General features: G+C 42.2%; 1 protein-coding gene across 1 annotated transcript; it reads right to left on the bottom strand.

Moving 5' to 3' along the window:
* Positions 1-6,309: 6,309 nt before the first annotated feature.
* LOC134405533 (vomeronasal type-2 receptor 26-like) lies at positions 6,310-18,543 on the bottom strand. The gene is made up of 6 exons (XM_063136776.1): positions 18,326-18,543; positions 15,735-16,026; positions 13,045-13,881; positions 10,982-11,200; positions 9,735-9,861; positions 6,310-7,202 (listed from the first exon to the last, which is right to left on the bottom strand). Exons 1-6 carry the CDS (start codon positions 18,541-18,543, stop codon positions 6,310-6,312), a joined length of 2,586 nt encoding a protein of 861 aa, XP_062992846.1.
* Between the last annotated feature and the right edge of the window lie 1,588 nt (positions 18,544-20,131).

Here is a 20,131-nt window from a genome sequence, read left to right as displayed (position 1 = left end):
GAAAAGGTCCACTGTGGCTGTGAAACAGCAGTGCACCATATAACTAGGGTGACCATATTTTGGAAACCAAAAAGGAGGACAACATGGCCAGTGCATGGGAGTGTGCCCACCAACATGTCCAGCCCCCAAAGTGGTGTGCCCACCAACATGTCCAGCCCCCAAAGGGGCGTGCCCATCCAAACATGGCCTTGGTCACACCTGATTTCACAGCACACAATTAAGACATACCTATTACACATAACATTTTAATGTTAAAATCATTGGAATAAAGTATAAGTGAGACATTCAATGTATCTGAAATTAACTTCACTCATTCCTACTTCTGTAGCTTTTGCTGTATGTTGAAGCTTTTGCTATATTGTGTGCTCAGCTACACCAAGCAGGGTATTCCACTATGAAAGTAGTATATAAAAGGCAGGAGCCACACTATTACTTTATAGAGGTATTGAACTGCACTGAAGGATCTACACTACTGCTTTATAGTGGTACTGAAGTGCACTGACAACTGTTGGGGCCCATGGCACATCTACACCAAGCAGGTTATAACACTATGAAAGTGGTATGAAAGTGATATATGGTATGTTTCATGGGGCCCAACAGTTGTCAGTACACTTCAATACTGCTATAAAGCAGTAGTTGTGACTCCTGCCTTTTCTATACCGCTTTCAAAGTGCAATATCCTGCTTCGTGTAGATAGCCCTGTATGTGATACAATCTTTTCTGAAATATCTTTTCTGACTGCAAATCCTTCACTGGATGACCATAGTCTAACCTTTCCTAACATTTAACACTGTTTCCCCATCACCTTACTACATACTGCTACCACTGAACAAATGAAGCAGTTGACAAGTATACAACAACCAAACAACCAAGCATTCAAAAAGAATATAAACTACTATTAGCATGCAAACATTAGCCATGGAACAAAATGGACTAAAGGCTACCACCTCTTAGCTTGTTTCAACTTCAATCAGACATAACAGTAAAAAACAACTGAGAAAAACACACCTACTTAATTGAAATTGTAATACCTAATGACAAAAATGTTTTGTCATTAGGTCATGTACATTTGTCATGTACATTGATGGTGCTATATAAATAATAATAATAATAATAATAATAATAATAATAATAATAATAATAATAAATGTTGCAGAAAAGGAAGAAGAAAAGAGAGAAAAATATACACCACTGGCTATGGAAGCTAAAGAACTATGGCAACAGGAAAAACCTACAATTACTTGTTAGTCACATCAGTCACCAGCATGACATCGTTGTTGTTTTTACAGAAAACCTTCAGAAATTAGGCCTACCAAAATACATGCTCACACACAGAAAACTACAGCCCTCCCCCTTCACACACACTGCAAACATGCAAATGCATCCATTCATTGTAAAACAACCAGGCATCCAATTCAGACATCAATACACTCATACGCTGCCAGCACACGTGCGCGCACGACCACACACACACACTCAGCATCACTCACTCCAAAAATACACATGCACATATGCATTCAATCAAAGACCCCATGCACCCCATTCACCCATAAATTCTCTCTCTCTGTCTCTGTCTCTGTCTCTGTCTCTCTCTTTCTCTCTCTCTCTCTCTCTCTCTCTCACACACACACACAAACACACACACCTCAGTCTTACCTCTTACTCGCTTCTTCTCTTTCTTCTTCTCCTCCTGCTGCTTGCTTCATTTTGCTTCTTGCTGCTGCTGCTTCTTCTTCTTCTTCTTCTTCTTCTTCTTCTTCTTCTTCTTCTTCTTCTTCTTCTTCTTCTTCTTCTTCTTCTTCTTCCGTGCTGCGGGGTGGGGTGCTGGAGGCTGCGTTGCTGGAAGTTCCTGCACACAGCCCTCAACCACTTGCCTCGCATCTCTCTGAGGCTTGTGCGACACAAGGCAACGGGTGGGACTGGAGGCAGCCGAGGGCCCAGGCACCCCCCACCCCTGGAGGTTGGCTGCCCAGGGCCCCGTGCTGGCGCCGCCCAGGCCACCACCGCCACTCTCACCTTATTTTCGCTGCTGATCTCTCACCGCCCACCCCTCGTGGTGGCCATCTTGAATCTTGCCTGAACTCATATGAGATCTTGGCTGTTGGCTGGGTCTCGCGAGAGTTCCCAGCCAGCTGTCGAGATCTTGCATGAGTTCTGGCGAGATTCAAGATGGCCGCCACCACCCGCCAGGGAAACTTAGGCCTGGTAAGTTGGGGTTACAGTTGCCGCGGGCCCAGTAACTGCAACCCCGGTATTTTGAGCCCTAACTCCGGTTCCTCCGGACCCCCAGATGTCCCCGGAAGTTTCCAGAATTCCCCAGAGGGTCTTGGCAGCCTAATATAATCTCTGCAGCACCATTACTTATCCACTGCAGGGCAAAGAAGACATATGAGGGGCTTTCGACCCAGATGGCCTCTCTACCCTCTTTCTGCAGATCTGTTAATAAATGTAGCCCTGTTTAATTCCCAATCTTGTGTCTGCCTTGTTATTTTCCACACTCCACATTCCCCACGACTAGTCAGAAATATTTTTGGTATCAACACTTGTTGGAGTAGATATACATCTCATTAGCAATGAATGCTTCAGTTCCCTCTGCACTGTTGGAGAAATCATTTGGTTCCTTACAGAATGCTAAGCCTTCATTAGCTACCTATAAAAGCCTTTTGGAGTGTAGTAAAGTAGATGTTCAGAAGCTCAGAGATCAGTCGGATAAGAAATTGCAATGCTTTATAATCAATGGAAAGTTGCCTTAGCTTCCATATGTAGATTTAAAATTGAGATTAATTCAAAAAAATAATGTTTTTGTACATTGGGCTTCACAAAGGCTTGATAGTTCTTACACATCTCCTGGCATATGCACTGTCATATGCTCTGGCAATGTAAAGAGGACAATGCCTCACTGCAGCAGGGCTGGTTTTATGGGCTGGACAGTCAACTGGGGTGCTGAGCATAGGGGGGTGCCAAGGTGAACTGAAATGGGTATCAAGCTGAGCTCAGTATCTGTTTTCTGAATGCACTGTCTGCAGTGAACTGCAATGGCAAAAACACCAACATGTGTAATTTTTAATCTTTTCTTTTTCCAAAGTTCTACAGGTTGGGTATTAATGAAGAAAGTTATCTTTCTTCTGTTAGTTTTAAAGTATATTTCTTTTTCAATTTGCACTTTGATGTCCTTTGCAAACACAAGCCAGACAACCGTATAACATTGCAAACCTGCAGGATTACTTGGGGAGGGGGTGACCTGGGGCTATTTGCTCCAGACCTCCCAGAAACCAAGGGGCTCTTGTCTCAGTACCTGACCCCTGAACTGGCCTTGTCACATTCCTCACCAGAATTTTTTGGTATTTTGTTTACAGTTTCATAAAAGAGGAACAGCATATGAGAGATTAAGATGACACTGAGGGTTTTGCTAGACCTGCTGGCTTATGCCGGCAGGGAGGCGGGGTGGCAGCGCACTGTCGTTAGCGCGCGCTGCTGCAGCTTCCAGACGCTGGATGCGCAGGGACGTCGGATCCCTGCAGCGTCCGCCATTTTTTTTGTTTTTAAAGGGGCCGCGTGCGCCCCGAAGCCGCTGGAGAAGGTAAGGGTTTTTTTTATTTAATCCCCCCCATCCGCCCCCTCCCCATTTCCATCTCCCATTCGCGCCCTCCGCCATCCCCTCCCCTTTCTCCTTCGTCGCCCTCCGCCATCCCCTCCCCTTTCTCCTTCGTCGCCCTCCGCCATCCCCTTCCCCTTTCTCCTTCGTCGCCCTCCGCCATCCCCTTCCCCTTCTCCTTTGTCGCCCTCCGCCATCCCCTTCCCCTTCCCCTTCGTCGCCCTCCGCCATCCCCTTCCCCTTCTCCTTCGTCGCCCTCCGCCATCCCCTCCCCTTTCTCCTTCGTCGCCCTCCGCCATCCCCTTCCCCTTCTCCTTCGTCGCCCTCCGCCATCCCCTCCCCTTTCTCCTTCGTCGCCCTCCGCCATCCCCTCCCCTTCTCCTTCGTCACCCTCCGCCATCCCCTCCCCTTCTTCTTCGTCGCCCTCTGCCATCTCCCCCCCGCCCCGGATCACCCCCCCGGGCACGATGGGCACAGCGCTCGTATGAGCAGTCCGCGGCTTTTCGCGGCTACTCGAGAGTAAGCGAGTAGCTGCAAAAAGCCACGGAAGTAGCTAGACTTCCCCCAGCTCCGGCCTGAGGCCGGAGCTGGGGAAAAGGCACGCCATAAGCGAATTTGCTTATGGTGCGTTAGACGAGGCCTCAGCGCGGCCTGCCACCGGATTCCCCTGTGCGTCATGTGGACGCACAGCAGGGAAACCGGGTCTGAAGGTGCGCTAAGGCCTCGTCTAGAAACGCCCTGAATCTCAACAGGCAATTGTGACATAAGGGAACCTCTCCTTGACCCTGATGAAGTACATATTTTACATAAAAAGAAATTGTGCATAAAACAGAACTGATGCTAGTTTGAGGCATAATCTAGCTGTAAAAGGTCTCCTTGGTAGGCCGGAAGGGAGAGCCCTGCATATTAGTTAGCCCTGCACCCCAACTGCAAAGGAGTTGTTGTTATTATTATTATTATTAATATTATTATTATTTATTACATTTATATACTGCCCCATAACCAAAGCTGTCTGAGCGGTTTACAAAAGTTACTAAACCTGTTATGGTAAGATAAAATCTTTCTTTATGTCTAGACAGCAATGAAGGTAACTTTAGTCTGCCATGCTAAGTTGCCCTGGTTGCAATGTTTGCTGGAAGGAGAGAAGGAACAAGAATGATTATTCAGGTGGGATTCTGTTCAGAGACAATGTGTCTGCCCTGTGAACAAAACATTACAACCCATAGGAAAGCCAGTTCCACCAGTGAAAGAGTTCACTAAAGTGAATGACTGAACACACCTAAGATTTCCAGGTAAGGAAAAACTGGGGAGTAATTCCCTCTGGCTGTCATCACAGGAAAAGACTTAGGCATGGAATCCTTCCTGAGTGAGGAGTGGAGAAGACCAACCACAAGTTACAATCAGAAGTCTAAGAGCTTTTCTACACACATGAAGAATCCCATGTGCTATCAGGGCTTTGAGCCTCGCAGTATTCCCATCATCATGACATGCTCCTTGACACTGAACCACATGATTTGTTCTCTTCTCAGAAAGACCCCATTGTGTTTTAATGAGACAGCACCATTTAGAGGTGGAGAGATCCTGTGATATACAAATAATACTGTATCATCTGAAGTTTATTAAAATGAATAATTTCCAGGGGATAACATTGGAGATGCCTTGGCTGTTGCTGACATCATGAATTGTACCTGCAAACTTCTGTAAGTGGCCAATCATGAGCATGCTATAAATAGCTCATTCAGAGAAGCTCTGGGTTCCAGGAAGAAGAAAGTATCCCTGCTAGAAGGGCTTTGGAATTTGGAGGAAGTAATCAGGAGAAGCACTGCCCAATCCCTAGAGCCTTATCCCCATGTACGAAAAGTAATGAAGCAAATCTATCATTCTGCTTAATTTCAGGGCAACGACGAGCTGCAGGCAGGGATTCTCAGATCTAATCCATACATGCATTCTTGCACGTGGTCCTGAGCTTTGTACATGTATGCATGAAAGAGGGCATGCTGTCCTGACCCAGGATGGCTCCTCATCAGATGAGGACCGAAGCTTCCCAGAACCAGGAGAAGCTGGAAGATGGGTTGAGCCCTTCGACTCCAGGTTTGTCTCAACAGGATGTTGTGGAAGGAATCTCTAGCAGGTCCCTGGGTCACCTACACCTGAGGAACCTGCTATAGAGTCAGAAGTGGGGCAAACAATATAAGCTAGCTCTTGAAAATTAGCTGATGCTAAAACTGGATGCATCCATCACCCAGAAACTGGTTTATCTGACACTGTGGTCATGGCTAGACCAGGCCTATATCCCAGGATCATCCTGGGATCGTCCCTGTACATCCAATTGACACTCAGGGGATACCCCTCCATTTGACTGGGATAATCCTTAGGTCTAGCTAAGGCCCGTAATATTCAAGAAACAAACCCAACTAAATTCCACTCATCTCCATATGCCAAAAATCAGCTGAGAATTCATGGAAGATTCCATCATGCCACACCATAAACACAATTTGAGTAAATTAAATGCTGCAAAATTGAGAATGTGGCAAAATGTATTGAAAAGGAACAATACAACCTGAAATTACATAGCAATTTCTTTTCAGCACATTGCAATTGGAGCAAGCCTCAGCCCAAATGCCCTATATTATGATCAATCGGGGACTCTGAATTGCTTAAAAAGGTTGTGGATGACTTGTGTAATTTTCTGAATTGCATTGATGCCTTCATTTTTACACCCTTATTATTTCCCTGTTGTTCAACTCAGGCCTCAACAAAATAATGTAACATTTGGGAGAAAAGATGCAACCCAGCAACCCAGCACTGGAGGATAGGATGGAGAAGATCTCCACAGCTACCATGTATTTCCCCTTGGTGCTCAAATAAGTGGGAACAAAAGATAACCAAACACTGCAAAAGACCAACATGCTGAAAGTTATAAACTTGGCCTCATTGAAACTGTTCGGTAACTTCCTAGCAAGAAAAGCCACAGTGAAGCTGATAAGTGCCAGGAAACCCATGTAACCCAAGACACAGTAAAACATGGTCACGGAGCCCTCATTACATTCCAAGACAATTTCTTCAGGCACGGAGTCCATGTCAACATCAGGGAATGGAGGAGCAGTTGCTAACCACACAGTACAAATGCCTGCTTGGACAAAGGAGCAGCCTAGGACAATGGACATGGCCAGTCTTTTCCCCACCCATTTCCTCATCCTGCTTCCAGGCTTGGTGGCCATGAAAACCAGAACCACAGTAATGGTTTTGGCCAACACGGATGACACAGCCACAGAGAAGATGATGCCAAAAGCAGTTTGACGGAAGAGACATGTCACTTTCTCAGGCTGGTTGATGAATAGCAATGCAGAAAGGAAGCAGAGCAGGAGGGAGATGAGAAGAATGTAAGTGAGGTTCTGGTTATTGGCTTTGACTATAGGAGTGTCATGGTGCTTCATAAAGATTCCCAGGACTAGGGTTGTGATGATAGAAAGGGAAAGGGCAAAGAAGACTAAACTGTGTGCCAAAGGTTCTTCATAAGACAAATATGTTATTATCTTCAGAATGCAGAAATCATGGTCCTTGTTGGGGTATCGATCATTTGGACATTGAATACAGTCATCCATGTCTGAAAAGGAAAAGTTGGGTCTTAGTTTTCTCAAACTTGAATATTGTGTGAAAATTGTGTGAAAAGAAAAATGACCATTAGCTTTATATGATCTATCTATCTATCTATCATTCAATCATCTATCTGTCATCTATATCACTCTCTGTCTGTCTGTCTCTATGATAAACTGTTCATTGATTTCTCATATAGCTTTGAATCAAAACTAAGTAAAGAAGATTTTAGAGTTCATGGTTACTGTCCATAGAGATTTATTGGCTGGGATTAAAGATGGACCAAATTGATCAACATTACTTTCTCCTGATTTTCTTTAATCAGGATTTTCTTTTCAAGTTCTTTTTTTCTTGATTTGATTTTAGCATTTTTGGGGGCAAATTCTTATGAAAACCTAACTTACCCTCTCTAGGTAAGATACAAACTCTAGGACACATTCCTATACAATCATAGAATTGCTTGAGTGTTATTCATTAAATGCAATGGGATCTACATCTGAGTTTTGCGTTTTGCCCTATGAAAGCCAATGGTAGCAACTGCTGGCAAAGTTTTGTTCAGCATACTCAGTTTCACTCTGAAGCTAGAATACAGCCAATGCTCCAAGATTTTCAGAGGAATTCAATGACAAATGACTTCTATGTGTAATGCCTATTCCTTTAGTTGTAGAATGCAGACTACATGTTGCTGCACAGATTGGGAACCTAGCATAGGGGTTGGGGATCTTTAATTCTTGCACTTCATGCTGAAATCTATCTGGATCAAGCCTGCTATGCCTCCAATCTACATTGCCAAACAGAATTCCACTTGTAATGTAAGTTACAAGCATAGGGAAAAGGGTTAAAGTCCTCCCTCCACCCACCACTCTATACTCTTGATCCACATTGGATCCCATGAGCTTATCTTTGAATTAAACAATGACAACAACAACAAAACCCCATCATATCTTTTAGGTAACACACACTTTGATCCTCAGAGAATATGGAAAGAGTGGGGATGGAATGTGGAGGTGGGGGAAGAAGAAGGATCAAGGACTCATAGCACAGTTTTTGAAATCAATCAGAACTGCCGTACAAAGAGCCTGATCTTTGCTGTAACTTAGGCCATAGCTAGACCTAAGGTTTATCCTGGGATCATCCAGGGTTCTCCCCTGCCTGAGCACTGGATCCCCTGTGTGTCACCTAGATGAACAGGTTTGAACCCTGGACGATCCAGGGATAAACATTAAGTCTAGCTATGGCCTTAGAAAAGGGACATGCAAGGATCATGTCACACAAGAGGGGTATATTCAAAAGTAACAGTGAATGTGTGTTCACACTCTGGTAGCTCATTAAAATGTATGAGTTGCTTTAGCCTATTCAATAATTCTCATCATATCTAAACTCTACTATTGATGAAAGGAAGCAGGGATGAACTTGCTAGCTCCCCCTCCCTCCCCATTCTGCTCAATATCTACATGTGGAGGGTGACTGTCTGCAGAGGTCCAGCTCCTCTATCTCTGGGACTTCTTTCCAAGACTTTAGAATCTTGATTTTTGAAATGAAAGTATGATTCACATTATTTAAGTATGTATAATTTTGGGGAACTGCCCATCAAGCTTCGGCTATTAGGTAGCAGAGAAATAAATAAATAAATACTCTGTTTTATCACATAGGTAATCTAGAGAGAAATTCGAAGCTAACACAGATATCAAAATGATATGCCCCATGAATAATGATGATCTGGAGTGTCACAACTTGTGCTTGTTAACAGCATACCCTCCATGCACTTACACTTTGTCAGCAAAGATGTCCCATGTTGTACTCGTCCCATATGAAGCATCAAGCCTTACTGCTGGAAGAGGGCCCCCTCTCACTTTTGAACCCATCCTGCGAGCTACTGATGTAGGCAACATGCTGTTGAGGATTCTTCTAGCAAAACTGTAAGGCTCAAATGCTTCATAAGGCAATACAAGACCAGGGTGCTGTGGAGTAGTTTTGCTGGTCCCATGCAGTCCATTTTTTCCCTTTTGGAATTAGGCCTGAGACTGAGGCCATAGCTAGATCTAATGTTTATCCCTGGATCATCCAGGGGTCAAACCTGTTCATCTAGGTGACACACAGGGGATCCAGTGCTCATGAAGGGGCGAACCCTGGATGATCCCAGGATAAACCTTAGTTCTAGCTGTGGACTGAGTGTTGTTGCATGTAGGGTAGGTTGTATGCAGTGAAATATCTCAGCAGGCATTCATCTGCCCCACAAAGAAGGACTAAATTTAGAACCAAAATATGCAGGGTTATTTTATATTTCAATCCATATATATCTTTGTAGATAGCATTTCTATAGTTGGCTTCACAAACACTTTCTCCGAGATAATTAATTGCACACATTTTGGAATGTCAGTATTTCTCCTTCTTGATGTGCAAACTAGAAAGAGATTTAATTTTGTTTTTAAAAGAGCAGGAAAATGTGCACTTATCATCTCTGGTTTGACACATCTCACGTTTACATGGACCTATCCTGTAATTTCCTTAGGTTCATAAGATAATGCTGTGCATCTCTCACCCATTTGGCTTGAGATCTTCCCTTCTGGACATCGGCTGCAATCATAACAGCAAAATGGCTCCCCCTCTTTCATTTTCTTGCTATAACCAGGGTGGCAGTTGTCATTACACATGGAACAAGGCAAGGTCTGGGCCATGAAAAGTAGATAAAAAATAGAGAACATTATGTTTGGTTTGTCTTCTGTGGTTAAACAGTTAAAGGAAAAAATGAAATTGTCACAGGAAAAAATATCAAGATTCTGGAAAAAAACATGTCAAATAAAGGCTGAACATGCTTTCCTATACTTGGGATGTGATATACTGCTGCAGTGTTTTGCTTATGTAATAAAGAACTAAGACCCTGATGTTCCATTGTGTGAACTAATATTTGAACTTGGGGGAAGGGTTACTTACTCCATGTATGTTCTATGGTCACTCCATCCTTAACCTAAACAAATTTAAATACTCCTAACTTTCTGCTTCTGTGCTGTTGTTCAGAATAAATATGATTTTTTTTCTTTTCTTTTTACTCTACTTCGGATCCTTTGCAGCTCCTTCATTAAATTCTCAAGGTGAAGTGGTTATTTTCAACACAACTACACACATGTTCCCAACAAAGATTTCAACAAACCGATCTTCAGTTACTTAGCAGCTTTGATTGTTCAAGAGTTGGCACTTAACTTCTTCAAATGTCATTCCATTTTGTTGCGTCCATTGCCCCCAAGTTAAGTATGAAATACAATTCTGTCCCAAAAACCATATATAATCAGGAAGTCAATGTGTTGGGTCCAGCGTTGTCCCTGAGCTGGAGGAAGTGAAGTTCCTTGCCTCTTCTGCTTCATGACTGCCCCCCCCTACTCCCCTGCAGATGTTACACAGAGGCACCATACTGGACTGGGTTGCCTCAGTTGTGGAAGGGTTGGGAGAAGGGGAAACTCCCACAAAATTGAGCAAAAGCTCCTTCTCTGAGTAGAGTTTAGCACATGTAAAGTGCCTCTACCCGATGTTGGAGAATCTCCCTCCTACCGCAACAAATACTGCCCATTTAGCAATATCCATTGACCCTCTGCCTATCTGAGGTCAATTGTGGTTGTCTGTAAATCTTTTTCTGCCAACCTATTCATATGTATCCAAATCTGGATCCAATTTAATATTTTAAAAGTGTTATAGCTGCAGAATGCATATTCAGTCACAGTTTTCAGCAGTAATGTGGTTCAGTATTCACTCTGAATTGGAAAACATTCCTAACTAACTGCAATCATAGCCTACCTGGTTAAAACCCTTGTGCCATGTGATGGCATCTTCATTAATGGCAAATGATTTGGCCTGTGGATCCACCCTTCCAACTTTCACTCTTTGAACGGATTGGTTTGGGAAAGTGACCCAGTTTATAATATCAAATCCAGTTATCAGCTCCCCATTCGAGTCAAAAGAAAACTCATCCCCAATACTATTGTTAAATGATAAGGCTTTTAGAAAGTGGTGGAGCTAGAATCACAAAGGAAAGGACATTTTTCAAGAAAATGTAAAAGGATAATATATGCAACTGTCATACACTGAGGTGGGACTAGGTATGGGTGAACCCACCTCAGCCTACCTTGTGGGCTGCTCACCAGACCTAGGGATGTTGCAGGCTTCTGGTTAGGACTCGGCCTGTTATTTTCTGTAAATGGCCTCTTTATAACTGGTATTTGTGCAAAATTGACATTTATGTAAAAGGTTGAACCACCATTTTAACACAAAATGGTGGCTTGGCAAGGAAGCGGGGATAGTTGTGCTTGCCCGACTCAACATGTGCTAAGTCAGGCAAGGGTGGAGATCTGTGGAGTGGTATCTTGGGAGCTGAGATGGCCCAGTTAACTAACCCAGTTCCATCTACTCCACTTGTCAACAGTTATCCACATTCTTCTTTCATTTAATTGGTTTCTTGCCACCACATTGGGGTTGAGAGATTTCAGGTTAAAGCCCTGAAATGAGACAGCAGGAAAGGAGCAAAACGTTTTCTTGGAGGGGGTTTACAATGTTGATGTGGGTATTCTTACCTCTATTCCATTGTCTATTTTTAAAAAGGTTAGGAGGAATGACAATAGAACATTTAGCCCACATCCTAGCAGCACATTGTACTCTGAAACATGTATGCAAAGTGCCACCACTCCTTGATTTATTGTGTAATCAGCTGTGGTCATTCACAGAGAGACTTGGCCAATGTTTTAAAATATCACTGAAGTCAAGACCAAGTTACTCATTGATGCAAGGTAGTGCAGGGTTCTTGATCTGGATTTGGACCCTGGTATGTGTAAGGTGGGTGGGTGGGGGAAGTAAGAGATTGTATCCTTTTTGCTGCCCAGTATGGTCCCAGTCCATATCCAGTTCTCCATACCTGTAATTACTATAGCCAAAATATAATCCAGATCCAGTTGTTTTAGTGAACCACTTTTTGGCAATGAAAGTTACGGGTGTAAGAGCCCTAACTGGAGTTGTAGTATTCTTTTGTGTGTATGGAGGGGAAGTGTTTGAGCCCCCTGACACTCATGCTAGGGTTCCAATCTAGATTGGGACCCTGCAGTTACTTTATTTTAAGAATGACATATGTGGTTGTGTCTTCAAAGTAATGTGTAGTTTGGGTCTGTTGGAACATGGGTGATTAAAGAATTAAAGGTTGGAGGCCAGGAGTTATGAAGACACCTATTGGCCATATTAAGCTTTCTTTTGTCTGATGACAGGTCTCATGTGGCTACAGCAGTGAAAGGTCTTGTATTATATAAAGAAAGATGCAACTCATATGTTTGGGAACATGGGGAGTAAAAGTTGGTCATTTGGCCATTTGTATAAAGCCTCCCTAACTCAATGCTTCAAGCACTGAAACTGGTTGAGCTGAACTTTACTCTGTCCCTGATTAGGGTCTTTATAGCATACCCATCATGTTTTCTAGAACTGATATTGACAGCTGCTGCTTCAGTTTCAAAAAAGTGTCACAGCTCAGGGCCAAATCAGACATTACTTTAAATCTGAGTCTAGTAGCTATGCCTTCTTTTTAGTTTTTACTGTAGAGGGGTCCATGGGGTGAGACCCTGATCATAAATTCCCCTTGCCTGTGACATTAATGTCCTGATCTTTATTGTAGCCATTGCACTTCCTCTACAGTAAAAATGTGGGGAAAGACATAGCTGCTAGACATATATTTAAAGTAGTGTCCAATTTGGCCTTCAGAGATGACAGTATCTCTTTCCACATTCCTTACGACATAGAAGGTTATATAAAGGAAATGTTGGATCCTGTTTCTACACCAATAAATATACTGAGCTCCCATATTTGCCTGCTGAGGCCAATACCTGCCAAGGCTCCTGATCCTGAAAGTTCACCATTCCTCTTTGTTTGGATCTATTTGACAGCATGGCATGTAAAGCATGGACCACAGCATAAACAGCATTATAGATGCTGTAACTGTGGCCAGTCATGCTCATTTCAAAAAAAGCCCCAGGAAGGCTCTCAAGCTTCTCCTCCCCAGTGCAGGTTTTCTCCATTGTTGTGCCCTTCAGTTTATTTGGAACTAAACAGTCAAAGGTCTGTTCCCAGAAGGCCTTGATAAAACCATCTTCTTTGGTTCCCAGATGGTTTCTGGTCTGAAGAAAATGTTGGAATCCCAACACTTCCTTTGAGTGAATGGTGAAGGCCAGAGCACCATGCATGGTTTGTATATCCCACCTCTTTTGATAAGGGTATGATGTGAGCTCCAGCTGGACCGTCAGAATCCACACTTTACCTTCAGGCTTCATTATACCCTCCTCCATTTCTGGCAGATACAACAGCAATCTGAAAATTATTATATCTTTTTCATAGACAATCACTGCATTGGCATTGCTCTGCATTGAAACATTATAAATTCCCATCAACCAATCCATCGCATCAGAAAGCTCATTGATATAAATTTCCTCAATTCTTTCTATGAAGGCAAAACAGATGCAACTCATGCTAAACAAACCACTTATTGACCTCACAAAGCTGTCTCCATTCTCGTCATTTTTGGCAATGACTCCAACCCATGTCCATCTGAAGTGCAAGAGTAGGTGGAGAATCCCTGCATGTTCATAGTCTTCATTGGGAACCATTTGGTAGAAGGAAGACATTTCACTTTTATCATTTGTAAGAGGAACAGAGCCATATATGAACTATGGAGAGATGAAATGGATGGCTTGGAGTGAAGGAAGGGAAAAAGAAGTAAATATTTTCAAAATAAATTATTTCTACTTTTGCTTCCCCTAATATTTATGGCAGGAACAAAATTGAATTGAGCACTATTAAATATAATATATATATATATACCACTCATGGATATCTGATCATTATTTTAAACCTACTGATTAGCATTTTTTACAGATTTTGTATCCCTTCTTCTTTACCATCATGTATTTTACTACGTCTGTGTACTTATGTTAAGTGGTAGTCTGTTGACTGTAAATAAAGATATATATAATCAATGATATATAAAAAACAGTGTTAAGGATATATCATGTTGCCTCGAGCTCCACAAAGTTAGGGAATTGGAAGCTAATACTGGTGCTTTTGCAGAAATGTCTTGTAATGATGTTGTACCATGTAGGGCTTGATTACAACTTGTTCTCTATATACCCACTTTTCCAAGTTCTGTCAGGCCCTTTCTACACCTACGGGATTGTCCCAGGACTGCATGTAAAACCAGGATAACTGAGGTCTCAGTTATCCCAGAGAGATAGAGGGATCATCCCTCCCTGATCCCACGATCCCCTGCGCATCATTTGGACACACAGGGATGATCCCTCCAAAAAACGATGGTGTAGAAAGGGCCTTAGTCTCAAATGCATTTCAGGAGGACGGAATTCATGGGACTACTGTCCTGGTCCTGTCTTGCCTTAAGAAATATCTGAGCCTCTTGATATTGGTACAGGAATCCTCCTGTAAATTGACCTGTGCCTATTTGTTGATTCTAAGCAGGCATAGGTTGTGAAATTGCACACCATCTCTCTTTCCCCCTGCACAAACATTTGTATGTATCTTGTGCACATTTTTTCAATTTAATGCATTTTCGACTATATGAAGCCATAGACAAAAGCATGCTTGTGTGCATTTTTTCGAATGTGTGTGTGTGTGTGTGTGTGTGGAATGCATTGCAAGCTTGGATATGTACAGATTTCTCACTGCAAATTATGTCCAGGTCTCTGTTCAGTTCTGGAAGGCAAAAATTTAGCGAACCTTAAAAAAAATAGTCCAGTCCTAGGTAAATACTAACAATAGCTATCCCTGTGTTCTGAGGAATGAGACACATCATATCTGACTCTGACTTGTCTTACTGGTAATTCATATACTACTAATTATCCACCTATGTAACTGACTGGGCTTATTAACTATTTAAGGCCTCATCTACACCAAGCAGGATATTGCACTATGAAAGGGGTATATAAAATGCAGGAGCAACACCAAGCAGGATATAGTGGTATGAAAGCAGTATATGGTCTGTGTCAATTACCCCAACAGTTGTCACTGTACTTCAATACCACTATAAAGCAGTAGCGTGGCTCCTGCCTTTTATATACTACTTTCATAGTGGAATATCCTGCTTGGTGTTGTAGATAAGGCCTGAATGTATTTTACAATAGCAGTGAATGCAAGTAACCTAAACATATTGAAAAGAAAGCTGTTTGATCCAGGCGATAGCTAGACCTAAGGTTTATCCCAGGATTGTCCTGGGGTCAAACCTGTTCATCTAAGTACCACACAGGGCATCCAGTGCTCAGGCAGGGATGAACCCGGGATAATCCTGGGATAAACCTTAGGTCCAGCTATGGCCCAACTCACGTATGAAACCTCTTGTCTTAAACCATGGCTTAATTCTGTAAAAAATAGTAACTCTGCTTAGGCCTCAAGGGCATGGCTGCATAATTGTATCAAACATGTCATTCTCTGTATTGATAACACAGAGTCACATGTGTCGGGAAAGAAAAAGTAATTGAAAATCACTTATCACAACCCGGCTCACACATCCTACCTGTGGAACTTTGTAGATGCCCAAGATGTTTTCCATAAGGAGGGAAGTTGCAGAGTAAAGAGCTCCAATCACAGCCATCAGCTTGTCTTGGCTGACACATTTATAATTTGGGATAAATCTGTTGTGTGTTGAAAGAAGTTCCATTGTGCTACGGTAAGTCCAGTGTCCAGCACAGTAGCTGTCATAAATGTGGAAGCCCAAGGTGATGTTTGGTAAAATCTGAGGGTTTTCATTGATCTCTTTCACAGCATATACCAAAGCTAAGACATGCTGGTAGTTCTTAGCCAGTACACTACAATGAGATTTGTATTTTATAGCAAGTAAAACACTGTTCTTTGTAAAACTATTGCTTTGTATTTACAAAACAGAGTTGGCTTCTTTCATCAGAGATTACCCAACAGGTATGCACAACTATGTTTTACTAACGTGCAACACCCACAGTCAACATGCCAGTTAGCAAAAGGGGTTCAATGCAAGCAAGTGTAAAGTGGGTGCCAAAATCCCAACTTCACATATAAGCTGATGAGATTGGAACAAGTGGTGACTCAGCAAGAAAGAGATCATGGACAGCTTGATAGCAATGTTTATCCAATGTTTAGATACTGTCAGGAAGGCAATTCACACATTAGGCATAATTGGTAAAGGAATTATGCTAACGTGTGAATTGCATCGAGCGGGGGGTTGGACTCGATAGCCTTATAGGCCCCTTCAAACTCTACTATTCTGTGATTCTATGAATGTGAAATAAAACTGCCAATATCATACTGTCTGATATAAATTTATGAGGCAGCCACATCACGAATATAGTGCACAATTCCGGTCACCTCACCTACAGAAAGAATATTGTTGAATTTGGGGTGTGGGGAATGCAGAAAAGAGCAACTAAAAGAATCAAGCAGTGGCGGCAACTCTCCCTATGATGAAACGTTACATTTGGCCACTTTGCATGATCACCATGTTTTAAACAAGGCACTGCAGTTTCTTTAAGCTGGGGCGTGAACTAGGAACCACGTATCTGTTTACCCATCTGGGTGTGGATTGTCACATCATTGGACATGGGTGGCTTGACATGTTGAGGGCAGGGGACAACCCACAAATAACCAATCGTCTGTTGTGTTAACCCATAGTGATTTTGAGAACAGGATGTCTGCAATTATTTAGCTTAGAGAAAAAGTGAGTAAGAGGAGACATGATAGAGATGTTCCAAATATGCATGGTATGGAGAATCTAAATAGGGAGACATTTCCCCCCTCTCTCATAATACTAAAACCTAGTGTCATCCCATGAAACTGATCAGTGGGGGATTCATGACATGTAAAAGGAAGTTCTTCACACACTGGATAATTAAACAACTGAATTCACTACCATAAGATGTGGTGATGGCCACCAATTTGGCTTTAAGAAGGGGATTCAACAAATTCATGGAGGATAAGGCTACAGTTGGCTAGTAGTCCAGATGGCTATATGCTACTTCCAGAATCAAAGGCAGTATATATAGGTATACCACTTGCTAGGGAGCACAAGTTAGAGCATGTTATTGTGCTAATGTCATACTCAAGGATTTCACACAAGCAGATGGGTAGCCACTGAATGAACAGATGGATCTTTGGTGTGCTCCAGCACAGCTTTGCTTATGTTCTTGTGTAGTGGTGATGTGTGTGTTAGGGGTGGTGTTAATTCATATGGCAGAATGTTAAGGACACACACATTTTTACTAGTTTAGGTTATGACAGTTTTTCTATATTATTTTATCAAGCAACCGTTTCATAGGCCTTTCATTCTGACAATGGGTAGAAGCTTTTTATGACCAAAGTGTAAGGTATACAAACTTCCCTAATATTTCAAAAAATGAACTATAGTGAGACAGTTTTAATACAGAAATCAGTTCCATCAATAACAATTCATGAATCTTAATCATTAATATTTTACTAGATTGCTAGCAAAAGCCTTATATATCTGGCATGTCCAGTGCAATCAACGGAGGAGAGAACAATGGCAATGACCAAACAGTCTACATTTTGGGCTAACTGGAGGGTTTAGATACTATCTGACAAACACACAACCTGGGAATACGTCCCATTGAGCTCTGAGTAGGCCTATGTACAATTGTGCTGTTAAGCTTTAAAAATGCCCCTTTCTAAAATGCATAATTGTGAATAATAGAAATTCTTCCTTCCAGTAAAATGAAAAGTTATAACACTTATTTCCTCCTTTATTACACAGTTTCTTTTAACATGACAGTTCTTACAGCCAAAGCAAATAAAAATTATGTGTTTTTCTTGGCAGAAGATCCTAATATTTATCAACCTGGTCCCAACAAAATCATATCACAGTATCCATCCTTCATAGTTGAAAAACTTATGTTGCTGTTTACATTCCTTTGTTGGGGGTCACAGATGAGAAGTGAAGTAGTTCCCGCTGCTCCTTTTCAGAAGCACAGTAAAGAAAAAGAATGAGGCTGAATAAGGGTGACCTCTTCCTATATGCTCTACCTGGAGAAAGCAATTCATGGGCTGCTGTAGCTCATCTTAATCTATAGGTCTGACCTATCTGGACAGATATTCACTATGGAAAAGGAGGGGGGTTCTTACAGACTGTCTCCAATCACTTGTTCACGAGGGTGTTGTGTGAAGTCATTCTGTTCTTCTGGCATTAAGATCTGAGAAGTAATACCACCGATAATGAAACCACCAGGTTGCAAATAACTGTGAAGAACAGTGAGGGGATCACCAGTGAGGCATTTCCCTTTATGAGATATGCATGCCACACAAAGCAGCAGCATCTGCAGGAAAATCAGCAATATCGCCATCTCTCAATGTTTCTCCGTTATTGTTGGAGCCTCAAATACTACACCAGTCTGACCATCCATTCTACACATATTCTGCTCTGAAGCCTGAAATATAAATCCTAAAGTATCAGAAACTAGGGTGATGCAACATTGCCTTTCACTAACCCACCTACTGTTCCTACCTCTTCCCCCCAGGTAGGTACAGTAAGTGGAATTGATTCAGTATACCCTCTTCCTTCTTACTTTTCCTGTAGTTTTCCTCTCCATTCTTGCAGGGCATTGGAAGGGTGCCCAAGAAGGACTAGCTCTAATCATAGTCATTGGTATAATTATAAAGTGGCAGGAAAAGAAAAAGTACCTGCTCAAAACATGTTTTCTCTATGAATTGTTGAAAAATACATATTTGTCGCTTCAAAGGTTTTTGTGGAAGATCCATGAATGAAGCAGGATGAAACAGGATTAACCCAGAGCAAGGAAGTGACATCAGGAAATTGGAGAAATGGAACTTAATTCACTGATTTAAAATACACCCACACATCCACACCCACACCTGTGAGTTGAAGGCCAGACTTAAGGCTATGTCGGGTTGGCTCATGCTCCACAAAGCCAGAAACAACAAAATGAAGATTTTCCAATCCCTTTTAAATAAATAAATGAATAAATATTTTTATGGCCAACACAACAAAAAGCAAAAAAGAAGAAGAAGGGGGGATAGAAACATACACACACAAAACAATGCACCAGAATAATTAACTTCACCTTTGGCATAGGGGGGAAAACACACACACAAACAAAGAGGTGTAAAAAAGCATTTAACACTTCCATTTCAAATATTGTATATCTGCAATATAAGCAACATGCATTATAAGCAGTCATATATCCATGCAACTTTGATCTTCAGTCCATTGAGTAATAGATGGTGGGTGCTTTTCCTTCCAAGCTTGAATTCTTTTTGTAAGTGTAAAAGTTCTATAGTATAAGGTCATAGCTAGACGGGGCAATATCCTGGGGCAATCCCTGGGATCATCCCTGTGTATCCACATTATGCACAGGGAATCCTGGGAGCACGGAGGGATGATCCCTCCCTTTCCCCGGGATCTCACCCTACCCTCTGAGACCACTTCTTCAGCGGTCTCGGGTTGTTCCTGAGATTGCGGAATGTGCCTGCAGGCATTGTGGTTTGACCCGGCTCCTTGCGGTTCCTTGGGGGTGGGGTGGGGGAAGTGGGGGGAAATATTTAAAATAAAAACCCCTGACCTTTTGCGCACAAGCATTTGTGCACTTTTCTCCTTTAACACCCCCCCCCCCAAATGGTGGGTGTGACGTCCTCTCCCTCCGAGATTGTTGTGTGCTGCATATAAACAGAGGAGGAGATCTCACATTAAAAATATCATGAGATCCTCACCCTTCTGTCACACTAGACCCGGTAGGTCTAGCTGAGGCCTAAAAGTACAGCCAGAGTGAAACCTAGCAGCAATACAGAGATTAAAAATACAAGAGCAGATTTCTGCATTTTCTGCATTGCTGCTTGATTTTATCCTGGTTGTGTCTTTATATTGTATTTTATATTATGTTTTTATACTGTTTGTTTTATAGTTTGAATGTTTTT

Source organism: Elgaria multicarinata, chromosome 11 (genome assembly GCF_023053635.1).
Source record: "Elgaria multicarinata webbii isolate HBS135686 ecotype San Diego chromosome 11, rElgMul1.1.pri, whole genome shotgun sequence".
Lineage (NCBI taxonomy): Eukaryota > Metazoa > Chordata > Lepidosauria > Squamata > Anguidae > Elgaria > Elgaria multicarinata.
Note: the sequence above shows the minus strand (reverse complement) of the source record. Positions and strands in the feature narration are given on the sequence as shown.

What these genes read in the sequence shown, in the direction of transcription:
- LOC134405533 (XM_063136776.1), bottom strand. Translation starts at nt 18,543, where the DNA reads ATGGCGATATTGCTGATTTTCCTGCAGATGCTGCTGCTTTGTGTGGCA. An exon ending in GGCACAAGGGTTTTAACCAG is followed by an intron (nt 9,862 to 10,981) that starts GTAGGCTATGAT and finishes TTCATGGCCCAG; the next exon opens with ACCTTGCCTTGTTCCATGTG. An exon ending in GAAGATCTCAAGCCAAATGG is followed by an intron (nt 7,203 to 9,734) that starts GTGAGAGATGCA and finishes TTTCCTTTTCAG; the next exon opens with ACATGGATGACTGTATTCAA.